We start from the raw sequence: 22,820 nt of genomic DNA, 5'->3' as shown, positions 1-22,820 counted from the left end.
CTGAAAATTTTCTGAACTAATTATCTTTGAAATTGGTCCAGGAGACATTTCAGGGAAGTCTCAATAGTGGGAGTGGATTCTGGCTCTTCAGAAGCTGATGACAGAGAGAGCTCATTAGTGTGTTTCATGTACAATGCTGAACAGGGAGAAAATAAGAAATCAAGGAAGTATTTCATTAGCAAGTACTTCTCCATCAGCTTGTGATTATGCCACTTTTCAAAGATCACAACAGTGATTTCACGATCTGGCTTTATTTGCTCAGTGGTTTTACCTCTTGCTTCATCTTGCAATGAAATCAGAACCCTTTGTTGTTTGAAACATTGATCTGCCTTAGAATGTTGAGAATTGGACCATTATGGCAAAAATCACATGCTTTTATCTCTGCTATATGTTGTTGCTAATTATGTGACATGGTGCTTGCAAGAAGAGGAGCTAAGTGAACAGTCTTAAGTCTTGTTCTGAAGTTATTTTTTTGTTGTTCTTGATGTTTGGTTGGAATTGGGTTTTTTTAAGGAGTCAGTATGCCTGTTAATGCAGGTTTTATTCTGGAAAACAGCAGCTTTTTAAATGTTCACATTAGAAATTTGCCTTACTTTAATTTCGTGCTATGAAAGTTGAATGTTGGCTGTGCGTGTCTCAGGTGATGTAGCTACAGTTCAGGCCTCAACTTTCAAAGGCATAAGGGAGGATTTTAACATGCTAGAAATACCAGAACATATTAATTGTGATAAATGCTGGTCTAAATCTTTTATTAAGAGTTCCTGGGCAATATTAATTAATTTGTAAAAAAACTGGTATCAACATTTTTGTTACTGCTGTAGAATCAGTATAACTACTGCCAACTGCCCACGTAGTTGCTGAGCTCATTGTTACCTGTAGTGAGAGAATGAAGCTTTAAAGTGCTGGGCTGGGACAGTGACTTGAGAATGGGAAGAAGTGGAAACTCTACACTCCATTAAGGGAGTGCAAATAGTACTTTATTTTTTTTTTCTCCCGTAAATTAAACCATGCTTCAAAAGAGAAGAGATTTTGCATCTGTCTCTCTGGGAAACCGCATTGTGAAGAGAGGGAGCTCAGTGTGATATCCCTTCTCCGATCTGTGATCTCACCTCTGAGGGATTTTGTGTTCTGTTTCCCAGCAACCTGAGCTGGGGAGTGCTTGGTCAACCACGTCCTGCGCCACATCGCACTTCGATGGCTGAAGCAGGACCCGCAGCCCCCGCCGTGACGCTCGAACTGCGCTCCCCGGTTCGGACGGTGACGCGCGCACCGCTGCGGGGCGCGTTGTGTCCCTGTGCCAAAAGCGCCGCGTCCCGGGGGAGCGGGAGGAGAACAGGGAGGAGGGAAGGGGTTTCTCCCGGGCGCCCCCCGCACTCGCACCCCTCACACCGCCCCCTCCCCGCCGGCGGCGCCTCGCGCACCTGGCGCCAGGTGAGGGCGGGGCGCGGGCGCGCGGGGCGCAGGCGCGGGCCGCTCGCGCGCACCTGGCGGGCGCGGGGCGGAAGCCGCAGAGCCCGCCCGGCTCCGGCCTCCCGGGACTCCCGGTGTTCCCGGTGCCCGCGGCCGCTCGCGCGGCAGCGCCTTCGCTTTCCTCCCGCCGGACGAGGTGAGTGGGGCACTTGCAGGAGCCCCCGCGCGGCTCCGCTCCCCCTTGGCCTCGCCGCAGGCTGTGGCCGGCGGAGGGGCAGCGCCCGGTGCCGCTTCTCCTCCGTTCGCCGCCTCCCGTGCGGGCGCGGGGCTCGGCGGGAGGGCGGGAGCCGTGACGTATGGGAGCCCTCCCGGGGTGGGAGCGGTCCTGGGGCGGGCGCGGGGCTGGGGCTGCCCCGGGGGTCCCCTCAGGCGCCCCTCCGCGCGCGCTCCCCGCGCGCAGTGCCCTCAGAGCCCCCCGAGGCCGCAGCGCCGGGGCCCTTCCCCTGAACGGCACAGCCCAGCCCTGCGAGCCTTGCCCGGGGCCGGGACAGCCCGGCTAGCCCCGCACCGGGCCAACGGGGAGTGGGCGAGGAGCCCAGGCTGCCGCCTGGGCAAACGGGGCTCCGGGAAGCGCCGGCCGGATGCACCGGCCGAGGTATTGACCGAGGGAGGTGTCTCTTGCCACGTACGGATCCCGCCCAAGGGTTTGCCCACAGTACCGCATTCATTCCATAGCAGCAGGGTGGTAGTTCCATTGTGTACATTGCCAGCTAGTTCTCGGTTAGTTCATCCTACACGAAGTGCTTCTGAAAAGTTACCACATTGTCTCTTTTCCCCGGCGGTTTGTTGGTGTTCTACACAGCGCGTGACAACACTTAGGGAATGTTTTCTGGGGTCTGAAGAACTGACAGGGGAAGCATATTTTAACATTAATAACCTTAGTGTCATGGATTTATTTTTTTTTAACTTTGTGTAAAATATTCTTGTACAAAAAAGAATTTACGGATAAACTTTTTTGTTGGTTAAGTAAAAAATCTTACTGGAAATATGAATGTTATATACGCACCTCAGTAGTATTTTTTATGTTAGTCTTCTGTAACAAAACGAACTCTTTTGTTTAAAAAACTACAAATTACATTGATCTACTCAGGATTGACTAAAGCCGGTGTTACACTGCTGAGCTGACAGAGTTAAAGACTGAGACAGAACAGCCAACTTTACGGGGTTTGGTTTCCTTTTTTAGCTAGGTTTGCTCAGTGGTCTGGTCAGTTTGGCATCTGCTACTGTCATCTAAAGGCTTCTCAATAACAGAGCAAAGTAAAAATTAAGTTGGTTACAGAGAGCCTGAATTACTATTTTTGTTGCGCTGTGGGAAGGAGCAGAAGACCAGTTTTCCTCGTAATTGCTATTGTCACTTAACTTTGGCCCTTTTGGGGGCTGGGTAGTACCAGAGGCAGCCCGGATATCTTGACCTCTGTTGAAATAGGAACAAGATATAATTGCCCTCTCTGTGACATTCCCCCAAAGTCTGTGGCTCTAGGTGACATGCCATGTTGCTTTGAAATTGGTTTTTTTGCTTTGCATAAGTTCACTGGCTGGTTGATCTGTCCCAAGGGCTGTAGCTAGTGCAGGCTTTCCCCTTCCTTTGGAATCAATGTTGAGAATCGCACTCATGATACGAACTGCTGCTCAGTTGCCTGCCAGCACTGATGAGTTTCTCATCCCGATCTGCTCATTGCTGTGCTTGTCTTTACAAGATTTGAAAGTGGCTCAAGTTTCTAGACCATGAAGTGCTAGGTTTTGTCCACTCATGTAAAGCCTGAATTTATTCACTTGCTGTTACCATTGTCTGATTTTTCCTAATACTCACTGATATGTGCCATAGGAAATAGTTGTGCTTACAAACAGAGAAATCGTATCACAGAACTACTGACTTCACAATTCCATAGTCAAATGGTTAACTTGAGGGGACTAAGGTTATTCAGCAGTGAAATGTAGCTGGAAAATAAACATTGAAGTGGGAAGAGGAGGAAAGCAAAGACACTTTTGGAAGATTCTGACAAAGATTAGTTTAGCAGTCACTGACCCAGTAAATCTCCCATGAGGAGACTCTCACTTATCACTTCGACAAGAGGTTATGGCCAGTCAGAAAACTGTGATTTCAAGACCTGCACTTGATACACAGATGCTTTTGTTATCTTAGAAGCATTACTACAATCAGTAAAACAAACAAAGTTCCCTTGGTTATGATCCAGACGTTATCTTCTGGTGCTTAAATGATAATCAGACACTAATCCTTCTGAGTTAAAACAGCACTTTACAGCTGCTATCGTGCTCACTTGTCATCATGGCATTTTTAGGGACAGTCTAAAATTATTTTAACAGAGGCCCAAACCAATCTAACCAAGAAAAAAGACAAGATACAGAGTTGAGTGAAATTTAAATTTGAGATAAGTGCATGCCATTTACATATCCTAGGTCTTTACATCATGTACAATCCCAGGTATGTAAAAATAAGACATGAATATTTTTATAATATACGGTTACTGTATATTTTTAATATGCTATTGGTTGTCACAGGGAACTGTCTAACTCTGCCTATCACATACAGTGCTTGGCTGTAGAAAAACAGTACTAGTGCTCATTTTGAAAGAGCATGTGATAGTTTGAAGCACTTCCATTAGAATATATGGAGTGTTTGGTGATGATTTGTTTGGGGTTTTTTCCCAAATTATTTTTTTGATCTCAAAAAAACTGCTGAAGGAGATAGTTGACCCATTTGTACTCCAGCAAGTTGTTTCAGTGCTGCTGTTGTTCAGAATTTCTTCAGCCTTCTGTGTGATCATCCATTTACAGCTTCTCATTTCTGTGTAATAATCAGTGAGGCAGATTGCATCCAGCATTTGCTAGAATAATTTGTGCCCTCAATGTTTCTAAAACAAAGGCTCAGGAATTGAATACATTCAGTATTCCTCTTACAACTGTTTTGCAGGAGGAGAACCACATTTCCAGTGGCTGAGCTTCAAAGAATGTACCCCGAGGAACAGCACCTGGCGTTTGTGAATCTCTGTTTCTTTTAGGTATGTGTACCCTATCTAGGAGTGTGTTCTTAGTGAAACAGATAAGCAGTTCTCTTTTGTTGCAATTGTGCAGATAGAAACTAGTTGGCTGATTCTGTTTCTCTTTATGTGATGCTATAGTCTTTCACTTTAGTACAGCTCATTTTATTATTTGTTCCTTTATTTAAGTCAAGGGCTAATATGCTTGTAAACAGTAGCATAGTTTGTGGGACTGAAGCAACTTTTTTAATTTTCCCTGATTTCTGAAGTGCTTCTCAATGTTTTTGATTGTATGAAGAGCCTTCATATTCCATATTAAGGTAAATCTGTATGAAAAGTTCACTCTAAATTGGATGTTTCTTAATCTGTCCCAAAAGGTGCATGTGTGAATGTATGTTCCTCTAGGTTGTACTTCTAGGAAGTGGGAACAGTTTTGTTCAGTGATTTTTTTTTTTTTTTGCTGGTAATAAAACCCTACAATTTCCATGGTGGTAGAAGACAAATATTTGATTTACCAAACTGATTATTTCAGTAACTAATATTTTAGCAATATCTACATTGATACTCATGCAAAAAAACCTGTCTGGAATTTTAGATTCAGAAATACCAGTGGTGAAAGTAGGACTTCTTACAGGTAAAGTATCCTGAAGTATCTTTGTCAGACTTTTGCTAATTTGGAGAGAACAGTTGATCATAAGTGTCAGGTCTTGTTTTTCCAAAAGAATTTTCTCAGTGTTTCTATTCACACACTCACCTTCTTATTAAAGGGACATCAGGGTTTGATGAAGAGTTTGTATACTTTGATAACAAAAATAGACAAGCTGGAATAGAATAAGTAGATTAAGTTGAAGCAAAGTCATGTAGTTAAATAGTTTTGATTAGAATAGTTCTGAAGCATTTTTCCTATTTTTCCCTTTTTAAGTCTTTTTTTTTTTAATTATTTTTAGTATTTTTCACTTAGGTTTTTTTTTATTTTTTTTTATGTTCCATAAGCAGCATTGTCAGGAAACATTTGAAACTTGTTTAACATTCAGATTAAAAAAAAGTAGATTTTAAAATAGTTTTATTAAAAAACTGCAGTCAAGTGTATTATTGATAGTAAGCTCAATAAATTTTGCCTCACTGGCATGGTCTGAAAGAATTTCTGCTGATTTGGTTTATATTGACACTTTCATTTTCTTATACAAAAAAATGATTGTCTATAGTGTTGTTCAGAGCAAGCTAACAAAGAATCAGAGTTGTCTGCGTGTTGGCTGCAGTAGGGAGGCTTTCTTCTAAGTAAGAGATTTTGCAGACAGTCTGACATCAGAGTTAGTGGGTGGCATAATGTAACATAGACTGCATTGAATTCACACACTAGCCATGTGATGTGGTTTGAAGTAGTGTGGCAGCTGCTTTTTGGCACTTTTAGAAGACTTTTTTAGTATGTATTAGTTTTCTGGTTATTTTCTTCTTAAAAAAAAAACTTCTAGTGTTTAGGGCTAGTTATTTCAAAGTGCTGTAAGAATCCAGACTGCTATTAGTGAAAATAACACTAATGAATAGAAGATTAAACACTTTGCTAAACAGTCACCCCAGGGAGTTTAATCATGCCACATAGTTCTTCATGTCCTGAAGGATTGAACAGTAGCTTGGTCTGTGTTTACTGACATTGCTGTGCCATGAAAATGTGAGAGGCATTTGTGCAGAATAAAGATTGTATTTCTGGCTACAAAATTATCCGGGTGAAAATCCTAAGTAAGATACAGCTTTCATGGCAAAAATTCTTCAGACAATGTAGCTTCTGTTCTGGAAAATGCTACTATTTTGTGCAACAGAGAGCTCTTCTCTAATTGTAAGCAATATCCCTGTCAGATATTTTATTAACAAAACTGCACTCAGCATGTGTCTATATCAAAAGGTTTTGCTGTATGTTTGTGGCAAATGACCCTCTGTCCACTTCATCTCTGCTGCACATGCTGTCCCAAAGCTGTCACTCAATCCTTCCTCTAAAAAAGAAACATCACTTGCACTTGTTCCTGTGCACGTCCTGCGTGCCATGTGTGCTACTGCAGTCTGCTCATCCACATTGAAAGGGTTTGTTGCTGTTTGCCACAACACACCTAACACAGGTGAGTTGTCTTTTCATTTCTAGGGACAGACACATTTCCCATGTGTGTTGTGGCAGCTTGCTGTAGTTAGACCTGAGCAGCCAAGACAGATGTATCCAATAAAAGGAAATACGTTGTCAGAGAAGTCCAAGTGTATGCAAATAACAGTGAATATAGTAACACAGGAGGACAAATGCTGAATAACTTGCTCTTGGTTGCTCATTATGGAGAGTAATTTAATGACTTATTTGTCTGAAGGCAGATGTATGCAAAGCAGGCAGTGCAAAAAATATTCTGAATGAATTTTAGATTTTGGTTATTTGGATTTATGGATATCTTAACTTGTGTTAATCATGAGAATTCTGAGGATTTGTATGTGCTTAATTTGTGCAGGAAATAGTCCCAAATGAAAACAACAAGATGTTTAGTTTATGGTTTTGGTAAAATGTACAAATGTACTTTTTATGTTTTTTGAAGATTAGGTTAGTATTTCAGCATCAAAACAGCATCAAAACTCTGAAGTATGTCCTAAAAATCCATGAAAGAAATATTTGCTATTTTCGAGTCCATTTTTCTTTTTTGTTGCTGGAGGCAATGAAGTAAATATAAAACTAGAAAAAAATAATGTCTTAGTGAGCATAAGATAAGTAAGTCTTGTGGTGTTAATTGAAATACTGAAGATGTTTGGAAATCTGACAGTTGTAACTTAACTCTCTAAAGTAGTTGTTCTTTGGTACTGAGACAGGTAACTGCCACACTATATTCTACCCTTTTGAGTAGTCTCAGACCAGCTCATTAAAACAAAATGAGACAGACGTAAATATTTAACTCAAATATTGATTAAGTTCTGCAGTTTAAGCATAATTTCAGTGTAAAACAATGTTACTGTATAGAATTAACTTTAACCTCACTTCTCTTGACATCTTACACCATCATGTTCATTAAAGCTTAACCTTTTTCTTGTCATGAACAAATTTAAATTTCTTTACCAAGAGGAAGAAGTCTAGAGGAAGTTGGAGAACATAATTTCATGATTAATGAGATAAAAGAAGTTTGAGGACAACAATGTTTGGAAACCAACCAACCAGCCGACAAATGCTAATGCTCTCCCTCCCCATGTGTTTGCCTGATTGACTATGCCTAATGACTGCTTACGAGATAAAGAAGTTATATATTTTTATATAGATAGATAGATGTTTTTTTCCATTTGAGGAAGATATATTTATATTGCTTATTGATTTCTTAGCTTTAAGATTTACTAGTACCATATGTGCTTGTGCATGGTGCACTGAGAAACAGTAATGTGATTTTGTTTTTGATGGTGTTACAAAAGCATTCCTGATTAGTAACCTGCAGAGGCTGTAGCCCGTGCAATGACAGTCTTCTTGCTGGGTGCTAATCTGTACATATGCTCAGTGTTTTACATTGTGTATAGCATTTTCATGGCAAGTTTGGGGGTGGGGGTGAGTATGACTGCACAGGTGGCCTCTGTGATAAGAGACAGGGGTTGCTCACCCCCCATTCTGGGCTGGACACAGCTGGTTCCAGACAGCTGTAAAATAGACCCACTGTTGGCCAAAGCTGAGCCACCCATGTAGCAGGTGGTGCCTCTGTGATGAGGTATTTCAGAAAGGGTAAAAAATGCTACACAGCAGCTGTGAGAAAGAGGAGTGAGAAAAATGTGAGACCCTGCAGAAACCAAGGTCAGTAAAGAAAGAGGGGACAATGTGTTCCAGGCACTGGAGCAGTTATTCCCCCTGCAGCTCATGGAGAAGACTGTGGTGAAGAAGTATTTCTCTGCCCAGAGCAGGTGTCTGCACTGCAGCCTGTGCAGGACCCCATGCCAGAGCAGGTGGATATGCCGTGAAAAAAGCTGCAGCCTGTGGAGAGGCCATCCCAGGAGCAAGATCCTGACAGGAACTGCAACCCATGGATGGCCTATGCTGGAGCGGTTTATGCTGAAGTACTGTCCTGCACAGAGAGAACCAATGTTGGAGCAGGGGAAAAGTGTGAAGGGGAAGGAGTGGTAGAAATGATGTCTGACAAGCTGACCACAGCCCTTATTCTTCACCTCCTCTGCACCACTTGGGAGAGAGGAGATAGAAGAATTGGCAACGAAGGAGTGAAGCTGAACCAGGGGAGTTTGAGTCTTTTTTTTTCACCATCCTACTCTATTTTTAATTGCCAGTAAATTAAAATCCATCATTACAGGTCTTTTTTCCCTGTGACAGTAACTGGAAAGTAATCAGACTGCCTTTAGCTCAACCCATGTGATTTGCCATGGTGGGTAGAAAATTCATGCAGCCAAAGCTCAGCTGGAGTTGAAGCTGCCAGAAAGGTGGGGGACAATAAAAAGAGTTTTTCAAAGGCTAGTTGAAGGAGGGGATTGTCCTGCTCTGCTCTGCACTGAATAATGTGTGCGGTTTTGGGTGCCACAATATAAAAAAGATAATATTAAGCTTTTAGAGAGCATCCAAAGAAGGGCAATGAAGATGGTGAAGGGCCTTGAGGAGAAGCCATATGAGAAGTGCCTGAGGTCACTTGGTCTGTTCAGCCTGGAGGAGACTAAGGGAAGACTTCATTGCAGTTACAACTTCCTCGTGAGAGAAAGAGGAGGGACAGGCACTGATCTCTTCTCTGTGGTGACCAGTGACAGGACCTGAGGGAATGGCCTGAAGTTGTGTCAAGGGAGGTTTAGGTTGGATATTACACAAGAGGTTCTTCCCCCAGAGGGTGGTTGGGTACTGGAAGAGGCTCCCCAGGGAAGCACCAAGCTGGTCACAGCACCAAGCCTGACAGAGTTTGAGAAGTGTTTAGATGATACTCTTGGGCATGTGATGTGACTCTTGGGGATGGTCCTGTGCTGGGCTAAGGGTTGGACTCCGTGATCCTTGTGGGTCCCTTCCAAATCAGCATATTCTGTCATTATTTTTTTCTCACAGTCATGTTGAGGATGGGAAGTGGAGAGAGTGGCTAGGTGGGTGTCTGGCAGCCAGTCAAGATAAACCCCCCAGATTTTGTGAGAAAACAAGACATTTTTCAATCTGGCAGTTTGGTAAATTGGTTGCAATCCTTTCATCGGGAATGAAAGTTTAATTCTTAGTCTTACAGTATATAGGTACTGGTATTGTAGTACAAATTTTTCAGCACTAAAGAAAAATGGGAAAATAATATGTGAGACAGAAGTGGACTGATTTTGTGGTTTTATTTTGGTTTTCTTTTAAATTCTGTGAGTTGTGAAGCACGTTTTTGGTACCTTTTAGTATCTCTCTGGCAATGATGTAATAAGCTCCCCTCTGCATTCTCTTAACAATAACTCTGTGGTAAAAGTACTGTAGTTTGAATGTATAGGTTTATTAAGCTGACACAAGCTTTGAAACACAGTATAATGTGAAGAAATGCAGATGTTTAATTTCTCCTACAAATTCTTGAAGGAAACTATGTAGGGTTGGGGTTTTTTTGTTTTCTCTGACTGGTATCTCTTCCTGAGTATATATTATTATTATATATTAAGAAATGCAGAATCTACTTGTATTTCAAAGAAATAAATAGAAAAGCAGGGGTTTTTGCAGTTTTGTGATGAGTAGTTATCACATGGGAACTAACTGTGACTTTTAGCTAGATGCTGTTTATTTCTTTTCTCAGTTCACATACATGCAATTTAGACAAAAATGAAGGTGTTTCTTCAATTCAGGCTGGTTTTTATATTTTCCCCTCTTATAAACTGCCAGTTTTGCAGAGAGAATTTAATTCAAATCAGTTAGATTTTGGTAGTCCTCAAATGTTTTTCATAGTTTCATCTTTGAAAGCCACTGAATATGAAAAAAACTGTGGCAGAGTTCCTGAAAGACAAGAGCTCTTTGGCATGTTCTCATGATGAGCTGCAGCAGCACATGCCAGAAAATGCAGCACAGGTGAATGAAAAAATATACAGAATGATTTCTTGATCCCCAGGCTAAATTAACCTACTCCAATTTACCTGTATAAACTCTGCATTGAACATGTATACTAGGTAACTAAATTAATCTAAGAATTTCCCGCTTGAAGTCTGATTACTTATCTTGAAATAGATTTTTTAAAAAAATATTGGAAACTGTCAAATTGTTGAAATATGTTGATTGAGAAGTCTTTCCTGTCTTTGTATTTCACTTTTCATGTGGCTCTCTCTGACATGCAACTCGAACCTATGTATTGATTCCATCTGCTTTCCTTCTATCCCATCATTGAACTAAAATTCTCTACTTCTAGAAGACTTTAAACAACACTTTCTTCTAATTTTAAACAGCCTAATTGTAACAAAATGAATGTGAAGTAGTGGCACTGTGTAGAAATGTGGCACTTAGTGGTATGCCTAATTTCTGGTTCTTCTATTTGAAGTGTATTTAAAAAATAAAACCCAAAACAAAAAACAGGGAGAGGGCATTTTGGGTATCTTATAGGTAACTTTGATGTATATTTAAGTGATGTAGCAAACATAACATTTGACATTTGGGAGCTGTGAATTAAATCCTCCCCATTTAATTTCTTGTGGCTTTACATCGTTGAATATACTAGATGCCTAAATGAACACTTTTTGTTTTAATTTATAGGTATTATAATTTCAAGAAATGCTGTGACCTGTTTGAAGAACAACACTCACAGAAAGTTGTCGTGTGAAATTTTTTAAACTAGAATGGCCTTGAAAAAAACACACAAACTATTCAAGACACTTTTTCACTGGAAACTTTGGAAGTTTAGCATTATTGTGTTTGTCTTTTTGGTATTTTTATTTTTATTGCAAAGAGAAGTGGGTGTTCAAGATTTTAAAGATGAAGCAGGAATTGAGCCAGTTGTTGGAAAGAAAAGTCATGTATTAGGTCTTGTGTTAAATGCTATGAACAATATCAAAGGTGCAAAGCCAAAAATGCAGATAAAAGCACCAGTTAGGCAAACTAAGATTCCTGGAGAGAGACACTGTTTGCCAGGGCACTATACTGCGGTGGAACTAAAACCCTTTCTAGATCGACCCCTTCAAGATCCTAATGCTCCTGGAGCTTCTGGTAAAGCATTTAAAACCACCAACTTAAATTCAGAAGAACAGAAAGAAAAACAGCTTGGAGAAGAGAAACACTGTTTTAATGCATTTGCAAGTGATAGGATTTCTTTACACCGAGACCTTGGACCAGACACTCGACCTCCTGAGTATGTTGAAATACGTATGTTCTGATAGTTGAAAAACTTCTCAGAAATTCAGACTGCAAAGTGATTTGAGTTCAGCATTAGGTGATAGTTTAGGAAAGTCTCCTAGCTATACATAATGATTGGCTGTACATAACAGTCTGCAGTGCCAAAGCCAAGAATGTTTAGAAAAGCTCACTTCTTTCATGGTTTTGAATTCAAAGTAACCGTATTTAAATAAGGTTTTCTGCTTCTGCCTTTAAGCTAAAATTTCTGAGTAACTTTCAGGAAGCCTGCTAAGTTTTGCCTAGAAGAAAAATGAAAATGAGGTTTAAACTTTTTTCCAATTTAAACACCACCCCCTGTTTTTTTAGTATTCAATGTTAATAAAACCATCAGCATAATTTAATAAATTAGGAAATTATAAACTGTTGAACAAGGTAATGGAATATCTCAGCAGGAGTCTTGTAGTTTTGAAAAATTTTATTAATGTAGACTCAGGACTTGGATAGAGTGGATTTTGGTTATGAGCAGTCTCTCAGTGTCAGATTACATGTTGTCAGCCATCTGTGCCAGGAGTGACTGAACTTATTGAGCTGCTGCTGGTACCTGTGGTGCAGCTCCCCATAACCTTTGCTAGAGCATGACTGGTGAGCATAACTGTATTTTGTGAGGCAATGGCTGTGGTTATTACCTTGGAGTAATAACCTCCAGTCTCTAAAGTTGACAGGTGGCAAACAGTAAGTGTATATTTAATGTCCATAGTTATAAAGCTTTATACTAGAAAGAGAAGGGTTTCTTTTAAGAGTTTGAGTCAAAAACCTGTTGTCCATTTTGTAACACCTGACACTTTCTTATCTGTAGATGTATTGAACAAAAGTTCAAGCGTTGCCCGCCGTTGCCAACCACGAGCATTGTAATAGTTTTTCACAATGAAGCGTGGTCTACTCTGCTCAGAACTGTCCACAGTGTCATGTACACATCTCCTGCCATTCTGCTAAAGGAGGTTATTTTGGTGGATGATGCCAGTGTAGATGGTAAGAAGTCTCTCTATTTTCACTTTTTTTTTTTTTTTTTTAATTGAAGACATGTTAGGGTAGCAGATAAATTGATTAAGAGGATATCTCTTTGCACCATTGATGTGTATAATGGTATTCTAAGTGGTTTTGCTCCTTTCTTTTTCTTTAAAATACGAAGTAGTCTTCCCTCCTCTTTTTTTCCCATAAGGTGGTCAGATATGAAATTCTTGTTCTCTAAAAGGTTTTTAAACCCTATTTCTAGTTTTTCCAATTCTAGTGCTGCTTTAACTGCATAACTGGTTGCATGACAAGTAGCTTTGTAATTTGTGCTTCAAAACAATTGCAATTTATAGAACAAAGTATCCAAGTACAAATTGGCTAATACTTGTGGCAATTTGCATTTTATCATAGGGATTGTCTTTATGCAAATGAATTTCATTAATACGAAGGGAAGTGTATTTACTGGAAAGTAAAATTATTTATTGGAAAAATAATCTTCAACACTCCAGCTGACTCTCAAAGATAATTAACTGTATACTGAGTGTGAACACAAATGCAAGTTCAAAAAACTTTATGTGCTTAACTTTATAGGAACATGTCTATACATATATGCTTCTATTAATGTATTTATGCTTTTTTGCAAGTCTGTATTTAGTATACTGCACACTTGGATGTGAAGGATGTTCAGTAGTACAGTTTAATGCTAAGGACGGGCAAAGTATGGTGTGGGATGTGTGGGGTTGTTTCTCAAACCTTGAACATTTAAATAGTTTTCTATATGGTTTCTGTTGCTGTTGTAAACAGAGCCTTTGAAAACTGTGTAAATGTGCCATCGTTAAGGAAAGAATTTGCATGTTCCACAGATAATCTAGGTGATCCATTTGCTCTGAAAATGGAGGTTGAATTGGTATTCAAACTGTTAATGCTGCAGCAGAGATGTACAAGCATGTCCTTTCTTGTTTAGAATATTTTTAGTATTTCATCTCCTGTTCTCTGCCAGTCACCTCTTACTATACCCTACCCCCAACAAGACTCAACCCCTAAAAATAACCTTCAGCACTTAGGAATTTTTACTTTTTTGATGTTGAGGTAGTTTCTGGGGTTAGTGAATTGTTTACCTTCTTAGTTTAATAATGTAAAATTTTGGGCATGTACATGTACTGAATATCCCAAAACTGATTCCTTGTTCTAGAATACCTGCACGATAAACTGGATGAGTATGTGAAACAGTTCCAAATAGTTAAAGTAGTCCGTCAGAAGGAAAGAAAAGGTCTGATCACGGCACGGTTGTTGGGAGCTTCCGTAGCAACAGGAGAGACCCTTACCTTTCTGGATGCTCATTGTAAGTGTAATCTGTAACTATGCCAGGTCTGCTTTATAATGCTGTTCTCTTTGATTTAATGTTGCAGATATTTTATGATTTATAAGCATTTGCAATATATCATCTTCCCTATTGCTGTTTCATATTATTTAAAAGTATAATTAGCAATGCTGTTTAAAAGCAGTCTATATTGGCTTGCTGGACATATTGAAAAATTCTCTGTGTACTACTTTATAGCCAAGTAAAGATTCAGTGTTTGCTCCCATTGTCTCCACAGGTGAATGCTTTTATGGCTGGTTGGAGCCATTATTGGCAAGAATAGCTGAGAACCCTGTCGCTGTTGTAAGCCCTGACATTGCTTCTATAGATCTCAATACTTTTGAATTCAGTAAACCATCTCCTTATGGGCATAGCCATAACAGAGGAAATTTTGATTGGAGTTTGTCATTTGGATGGGAGTCTCTTCCTAAACATGAAAACAAAAGAAGAAAAGATGAAACCTATCCCATTAGGTAAACATAATTTGAATACTATTTAAATCCTTCTGTTTTCATGGGGGTTTTGTTATGAACAGCAGTTTGTAAACAAACTTTCTTCACATGAATATAATCGGACATCTTAGTATCTTAGATGTTTTTTGTAGTATTTTCTTTAAGAACCACATTTTAAAGCTTTCATAAAAATATGGCCTCCTTAAGACAGTAATTGCTCTGCATTACTTTTTTTTCTATGTACACTAGGGATATAACAAGCAGTTTCTGTTGCTTATTATATTCCTAGCAGGAGGGGGCAGAGGAAGATTGTACACAGTTTTTTTTCAGAGACAGTACCACAGATTTAGTAGCTTCTCTTTCATCATGCTTGAAAGAATGACAAAATGGGTCAGAGCACCCAAATACTAGGCTGACACAGTTTGCTGGTAATTGTACCTGTTTGGCCACAGATTACTGGTTACTGGTCTGTATGAGTAATAATTTTACTTGATATCCTCCATACGGGGAAAATATGTTGGTTTTCCTGATGCTGTCTTTTATACCAGCAGTCATTAGTCTAAATGAGTTGTTAATAAATGACAATAAAACTGTCAAATGAGACTCCATGTGGGCAGATTTAATTGCTAGAAGTATTATCTATGCCAGGAAAATGCACCACTGCAATGAAACACTGACAAATGCATAGAAAATTCCTAGAACAGCTATACCATGATTTTACATCTATATTTAAAAAACCCTGTCTTCCTTCAATTTTGTTTTTGCAGAACACCTACTTTTGCTGGAGGTCTCTTTTCAATATCAAAAGACTACTTTGAACACATTGGAAGCTACGATGAAGAAATGGAAATATGGGGAGGTGAAAATATAGAAATGTCTTTCAGAGTAAGTTTAGCTCCCTAATTAGCAATTGTCTCTATGCTGACAGTGTACAGGGGTTTTGAGGACAAATTAGTACTAGATCTTGACTCCTCTGCTGAATCAACCAACTAGGAAAAGTGAATTACTAATTACCTTTGAACTAAAATACAAACATGCTCACTGAACTGATTTTAATTTTTGTTAACGTGTTTGGGGTTGATAACTGAAATGTATGTTTTCAAGGTTTACCTGATTAGGAAATTCACTTATGGAATGCTTGATACATGTACTCTTACTAGTGGTTTGATGTTTTCTGGTGAACAATAATATTGCTGAATTTTTTTCCACCCCCTTAATTCTAATTGCAGTGTACTTACACACTAAATGTTATTATTAGGTGTGGCAATGTGGTGGACAGTTGGAGATCATTCCTTGCTCTGTTGTTGGCCATGTCTTTCGCAGCAAGAGTCCCCACACTTTCCCAAAAGGTACTCAAGTGATCACACGTAATCAAGTTCGCCTTGCAGAAGTGTGGATGGATGAATATAAAGAAATATTTTACCGAAGAAACACAGAGGCAGCAAAAATTGTGAAACAAGTAGGTGGTGGTGGTGGTATTAGAAATCACACTTGCTGCGTTGAAAGTTTTGGTGAGCAAAAGTTATTTATTGACAAAGTATGTAAGGATCCTAGATATTTTAATGAAAAGTCAGAGTTCAGTTTGCCTAATGCTGTAGCCCCAACAAACATGAAAAAACTTAAGTGTTTGGGAGGTGATAGTGTTGGTTTTTTATGGCGAGTTTTTTTTTATTGGTGGGTTGTTTTATATGTTCTCCAAAGTCCTGGGTTGTTTGCATTGAGCAGATATGGGAACTACTAGAAGAGCATGAGATAAACTACTGAGCATAGACAATGTAAACTAACTTATTTTTTGGAGTGATGAACATAATGTCTTATTAGTCTCAAGTTGCTTAGTATTTTTACTTAAAAAGCAGGTTTTGTTGCTCTTTAGCTGCAGAATAAAGCTTATTCGATGATGGATAACCATCCTATCTCTGTCTGCTTATAAACTTCAGCTAATTTGAAGGGAAGTTGAGTTGTGGCTTATTTACTTTGTAAGTTTTCTGTCCAGCGAGAATCTAAAGTTCTCTTCGAGAAGCTGTTTTTCTTCCTTCAGGTGATAGATTTTCATGACTATGTACAGCATTAACAAGAAAAAAATCAACAAATGAAACTTAAAACTTGCTTAATACTAGAACACAGAATATCATAACTTTACATGTAAAAAATTGATATTAGTAATTTTAATATATTTATCTTCCATCCTTCCTTACTTCCCCAACTCTAACAGAAAACATTTGGAGACATCTCAAAGAGACTTGATTTGAGGCACCGTCTGCAGTGTAAAAACTTTACCTGGTATCTCAGTAATGTTTATCCAGAAGCATATGTGCCAGACCTGAATCCCTTGTTTTCTGGATATGTAAGTTTAATTTTAATTATTTTCTATAGTCTTCATAGTCCAGGAAGTTTGCTAATCTTTTGTGCTATTTTAGCCATAGCTTTTAGACTTTAGCTATCATTAGCTTCTCTAGGGTTTTCTGTCACTACTCTGGATAAAGAATCTCTTCTGCATACCTTGCTATTTGAATATTTTATACTTTGTCAGTAGCTATGTAATTTTCATTTTTTATTCATGTCAATAGTCATTTTCCCTGCTAAGTAACTTTAGACATTGCACTGCTGAAACTGAAAAGAAGTATTAAAGAAGTAATAATTCTTAGCTTGAACATGAATGTTTAGCATGTATTTACAAATAAAACTTCCCCTTCCTCCAGTTTTGAATATTTTATGTGTATCTGTTCAAAGTGTAATTCGAATAACAGTAACATTGTACACATTGTACACCAGTAGGCTAATAATTCCATATGTGACTAGGTAGTTGGTAGGCTTTTAGTTAGAAAACAGGATTTTAGTTTCAAGCATAGCAGAAAGTAAAAATGAACTAACAGCTGTAATTGTTGAACTAAAGATTAGCTTTGTATATGAGACAGTTTAATTTTTTATCATCCCCACTGAGCTTTTTTTATCCTGATAACACCCTTTCTTTAGTTAAAAAATATAGGTAACCGCATGTGTCTGGATGTTGGTGAAAATAACCATGGTGACAAACCACTGATTATGTATTCTTGTCATGGACTTGGAGGGAATCAGGTAAAATATTTGATACATAATTTTTATGATCTACTCTGTAGCTTTACCATATAAAAGCTTTTAATTTATTTTAATGAAATGGACTAATTTTTAATATTAAATATCTCTCCCCATCTCTCTTTTTTTCCTTTTTTTCTTTAATAGTTAATTCCTACATATATTGTTAAAGGAAAATTCCATACCACTCTTAATGTTGTGTCCTGCTTCTGATGTTTTAAGTTCAGCATACAAATCCAGATTTCAAACACAGTTGCCCTGCTTCACTTGACCTGTCTTTTCTGTGCAAAACGTTTTCATCCTACCCTTATTCCTGTCTTGTAAGTGTTGTCTTCTTAATTCTTCCTTTCCTTATGCTTCCTCCTATTGCTTCTTTCTCTGTCACCAGGACTCGCAGTGTCAAGGAAGATGTTGGTTGGAATCCAGCCAATGGGAGACCAAGTGTCCAGGCCTGAGCCACCTTCCCTATCATGCTTGCAGCCTCCTAGTGTGAGGTCACAGTGGCCTATCCTGTACTGGCTAATGCAAGTGAATAATATGATCCCATTTGTTCAAGAGGAGCTCTCTTTGGTGCGCAGCTCTTGGAGGCAGCAGTGGTTCTGTTCCTTCTACAATATAACTTGCAATAGATGTCAGATACTGAATCCTTCAGTCACTACTGCAATACCAATAAAAGGAACATCTTCCCTGCCCAGAATTGCACACTTCTCTGTTGCCTCTAAGAGTCAATAGAATTTAACAACTGTAGATCCTTAATAACTGAACATCAGCAAAGGTTTTAAAATTTTTGTTAGAATATAATTGTTATTTTGGGGGGGGGGTGTTAAGTTTTTTTCAACCTTAAAAGCCATCCATTGATGGCACTATGAAAATTCAGACAAATAATCCTAGTTAGTTGATACTTTCCTAATCCATTTTTGTGGGAGATGGAATGCTGTCTAGATTAATAACTGCCCTGTTATGTTAGCTTCTTACAGTATTGAACTTGTTTTCTTATTCTGTTGTGGATTAATACTATAAGAGCCTTTTCACACTGTCACAGTTAGTAATTCAGGAACACTGTACCAAGACAGTGTATTAAAAGATCTGCTGTATGCTTCTATTGTTCTCTCTCTAAGTTATCTTGGACTGTACTTAAACTCTATACTTTCAAGTGTTATGTTTTTTGTTTTTCCTTCTGCCATAAAGTAACAGTCTGAAGCCCTTTAAATGTCAGCCTTCAGAGAACCTTAATATTGGTTTTGCTGGTAATGCTCAAGGGATGCATATTTGCTTACATAACCCCTCTCATTACAATGCTCTGTTTTCAGTTGTTTTCTGTCGTTTACCAGACTTTTATCAGTGTAGGCTGATATTTTCCATGCTACCTGTCATCTTTGTCCATATATCTGAGATGGCAGAAGGGAGTGGAAGAGAGAACCTAATTGTCAGAGTTGTACATTAGTTGTATATTATTCTTCCTTTTTAGAATATTCTGGGACTGGGAACATGCCCATCTCAATATCCAAAGTTAATGAAGTTTTAAACCTAGCTTTCAAGTAATATTTTCAGTGCATGAAGAGCCTTTGAAGTTCAAAAGATAAATCAGGACAGATTAAGTCAGATTACCAGATTAAGAGTAAATTATTATGTCTGAGAGCTGAGTGACTAAGCAGGTCACTCCTATCAGCACCTATTTCAAGGATTAATGTTGGTCACAGAGTCTTAAGAGGGAGATGCCTGTTTGTTCCTCAGTGCTATTCCCATTGATTCCAGTGAGGAGGTGATTGCTGACCAATTGGACAGATGGTTGAAAGCCACAAGGGAGTAACTGAGCCTGGTCTTAATAGTCAAAGGAAAGATACAGTGAAGGCGGCTGACATATGGAGCCAAGAAACTGTGTGGTAGTGGGATGTAATGATAGGAACTCTGCTGTTTAATGAGGGAGAAAAGGAAGAGACCAGGATGTTAGGGTAGGGCTTAGAGGGATAAAAGGAGAGCAGTGTCTCTTAACTGTTAGAAGTAAATCCCTGTTAAGACCAGAATTATAGCCTAGAATTCCTGAGCCTTAACAGTATTGTGCTGTCAGCGACTCATGGTAAAATTAACTCACAAAATACATGCTTATATTACTTTTCTAATGGCTAGCTCACAAGAGAACAGCATCCTATTGTTGACATTTATTGTTTGGATCAAGCAGAAAAAGTTGGCATACAGCAATAAGTATTGTTCCATGTGACTTTTTTTTTCTTTAAGAAAAAACAAAATCCAGCAACAGAATTGAATACAGATTTTTTTTTCTTTAAGAAAAAACAAAATCCAGCAACAGAATTGAATACAGATTTTTAAAGTTAAGAAATACCAAAATTTATCTGTGCAACTATCTCTAGTCTTTGGTTTGCCTCCTTGAATTATATATAATCTGTGTGGGAGCACACAGTGAGATATTGCATCATAATACATATGCAGATAGTGCCATTTGCAATTTATGCATGTAAATATAAATAAGCATTGCATTAGTATTAAAAAATGCTTTCAGTTTTGTAAACACTTTTAAAGTGTGTATGCTAAAAACCAGAAATTATTCTGTAGTCTCAAATTTTCGAATAAGAAAGGACATTTATTACTTTGTATATGGGAATTTCAAAGACTTTAATACTTTTGTTTGTTTTTATTTACTGAATTTTTTAAAAATTATTTAAATAGTACTTTGAATATTCTGCACACCATGAAATTCGACATAACATTCAGAAGGAGCTTTGTCTACGTGCTTCTAAGGGACCTGTGCAGCTTCGAGAGTGCAGCTACAAAGGCCAGAAAACCTTCGCTGTTGGAGAGGAGCAATGGCTGCACCAAAAGGTATGGGCTGTGAATTGGCATTTCTATCAGGGATCTTTTATATTACTTAATTTTAGATTTCCAGTAAAAGTGAAAATACCAACAAAACTAAACTCAGAAGCCAAAAAAGAGTAAGTTTAGTTTGGGCAGGAAAATTTAGGTAATTTCAACTTTTCAGTTACCAGATCAAAACTCGATTTCACTTGTAGGAGTGTCACTTAAAACCAGTTTATATCCTTTAGTGTGTATGTCTGGACATCCACCTGGAAGCCAATTCAGATGCTTTGTATCTTTTAAAATGTTTCTTAAAATTTTCCTAACAAAACAAGTTGGCACTTGTATACTACTTTTATTTATTTGCTAAATATCTGTATGCCCTTATCTGTATGACCTTTAGCAGTCAACCTGGGGGAAAAACAGTGGGGAAAATAGCATGTTCATTGTACGTTCACTTTTTTTCCCTCCTTTTTTCCTCACTTTAGGATCAAACTCTGTACAATGCAGCACTACATATGTGCCTTACAGGAAACGGAGAGCATCCAAGTTTGGCATCCTGTAATCCATCAGACCCCTTCCAGAAGTGGATCTTTGGCCAGAACAATTAAGATTTCATATTTATAGGCCAGAAGCATTTTATTACAAGAGAAGATCCATCCTGAACTGCGATTATTATATACTCATACTGCATTTTAAGTGATACTTTGAATGCAAAATGTTTCTTTTCCCTCCTAAGTTGGATATAAAATGTGTCATCGGAGATTCCCTAGGACTCCGCTATACCAAAGATAATTGAGATCCTGATTATATTTTGTTTACAATATTTCTGTGATGAGACTTTATATGTTGACCACTGATTTATGGATCCTATTAGTCCTCTTTCACCTCGGGGGCCATATGTGTATTGATTTTTCACATATTGTAAGTACTTCTGAAGAAGACTAATTTTCTTTGTAGGGTTGTGAGAAATTATTGTCTACTGTCTAAAACCCAATACACTATATTTTTATGCTCAATTGGTGGACATTTTTTTTTAATAATTTACTTTATTCAGTGACACTTTCTCAATATTTTTTAAGTTTCTTCACTTGAAAAATTAAATATTTGACTGTCAGGTAAAAGCTAAATAGGCTACCATACTATGCTCAGCTTCTAGCAAGTCAGTCCTTTTGTAGAAGAAAAAAGTAATTCTCACTGAAATATGTATTTATGATTATTCTAATAGAAAAATCTGCTTATCCCAATACTAATCTTTTGTTTAGCTAAAACTTCTTTTATATAGGTTTTTTTATATTTCATGAACTTTAAAATTTATGACAGTTATACTGTAATAGATTCCCAGCCTCTTAACATTTACACATTTTTTCAGCATTTTTCTCATTATTACTTTTAAATTACTTGTTATCTACTAAACTCACTTTTCTCCTCTACCTTTTAGTGATTTATGCCATGTTTACTTCACATGAAACCTCTAATGTGATCTGTATGTGATCTCTTGTGTGAACACTTGCATGGGGTTTTTTTCTTGTTTCTGTTTCCCCTTTTACAAATGACTGACCTCAGTTTTATCAGTGCAAGTGAGACCTTGGCCTTTCTAAATATTCTGCTAACTATAGAAAAGATACAGCATACTCAAATATGTAATCTATTTTTAAAGAAATTTAAAGGGAGGACAAAAATATTTAGCTGCATGATCAAATATAAAGCTGAGAATAAATTTGAAGGGGTGGGTATTAAAGATTGAACAGAACAAAATACATTAATAATAACTTTGTTCTTTTTTCCGAAATAATGTCATTACAAATAAATGCTGTTTTAGGTATTGGGTCTGGTGGGTGGATGAATGATGGTATGTAGGGTTTTTTACTTCTAATGGGGGGAGGGAGTCTGTGGATAATTTAATGGTATCTGCAGAATGAGTTCAGTTTCTGAATAAAAGCAAGAAGAAATCCTTTCAGTCATTCTAAGTCATCTAAAAGGACAAAAAAGTGAATAAGCAAGAACCAGTGATAATTTGTTGGAAGCATTATCTTAAACTAATTTATTTTTCTGGCTTGATAATGCCTTTACGTTGTGTCTTGGCTTCTGTAGGGCTTTTGGTGACACTTGTGAGAACATCCTGTGAAGTTAAAGCTGTACAACTTAATAACTGTGAACAGATATTGATAAAAAGCCTGTACTGGGAAGGGTTATTAATACCACTGTGAAACTGGAAGGTTGTGTAGAACAGCACTGCCTGTGTCCTCTGATAAATGTTTTAATTTGGTAATGGAATACAAAGTATTACTTTTGCAGATCAAACCAATATTGGAAGGGCAACAAATGCTCTTGACAAACTGGAGGAGCTGAGGAAAAATAGAATGCGGGTCAATAAGAAAATTGTTGAA

General features: G+C 38.1%; 1 protein-coding gene across 2 annotated transcripts; it reads left to right on the top strand.

Moving 5' to 3' along the window:
• Positions 1-1,132: 1,132 nt before the first annotated feature.
• Positions 1,133-21,449, top strand: GALNT3 (polypeptide N-acetylgalactosaminyltransferase 3). 2 transcript variants are annotated; one of them, XM_051787273.1, is made up of 12 exons: positions 1,141-1,606; positions 4,403-4,490; positions 11,149-11,740; positions 12,581-12,753; positions 13,928-14,077; positions 14,334-14,568; positions 15,315-15,432; positions 15,806-16,006; positions 16,760-16,891; positions 17,521-17,622; positions 20,305-20,457; positions 20,919-21,449. In XM_051787273.1, the coding sequence occupies exons 3-12, from the start codon at positions 11,232-11,234 to the stop codon at positions 21,039-21,041; spliced, it is 1,896 nt and encodes a 631-aa protein (XP_051643233.1). In that variant the 5' UTR covers positions 1,141-1,606; positions 4,403-4,490; positions 11,149-11,231; the 3' UTR covers positions 21,042-21,449. The 2 variants fall into 2 exon arrangements, with proteins under 2 accessions (XP_051643234.1, XP_051643233.1); XM_051787274.1 differs by lacking the exons at positions 20,305-20,457; positions 20,919-21,449 and adding an exon at positions 18,008-19,413 and having other exon boundaries at positions 1,133-1,606.
• The last annotated feature ends 1,371 nt before the right edge of the window (positions 21,450-22,820 follow it).

The sequence above is a fragment of the Manacus candei genome, unplaced genomic scaffold, assembly GCF_025592945.1.
Source record: "Manacus candei isolate 608988 ecotype Guabito, Panama unplaced genomic scaffold, ASM2559294v1 h1tg000023l, whole genome shotgun sequence".
NCBI lineage: Eukaryota > Metazoa > Chordata > Aves > Passeriformes > Pipridae > Manacus > Manacus candei.
The sequence above is the reverse complement of the archived record's forward strand: the minus strand, read 5'-3'. Positions and strand labels throughout refer to the sequence as shown.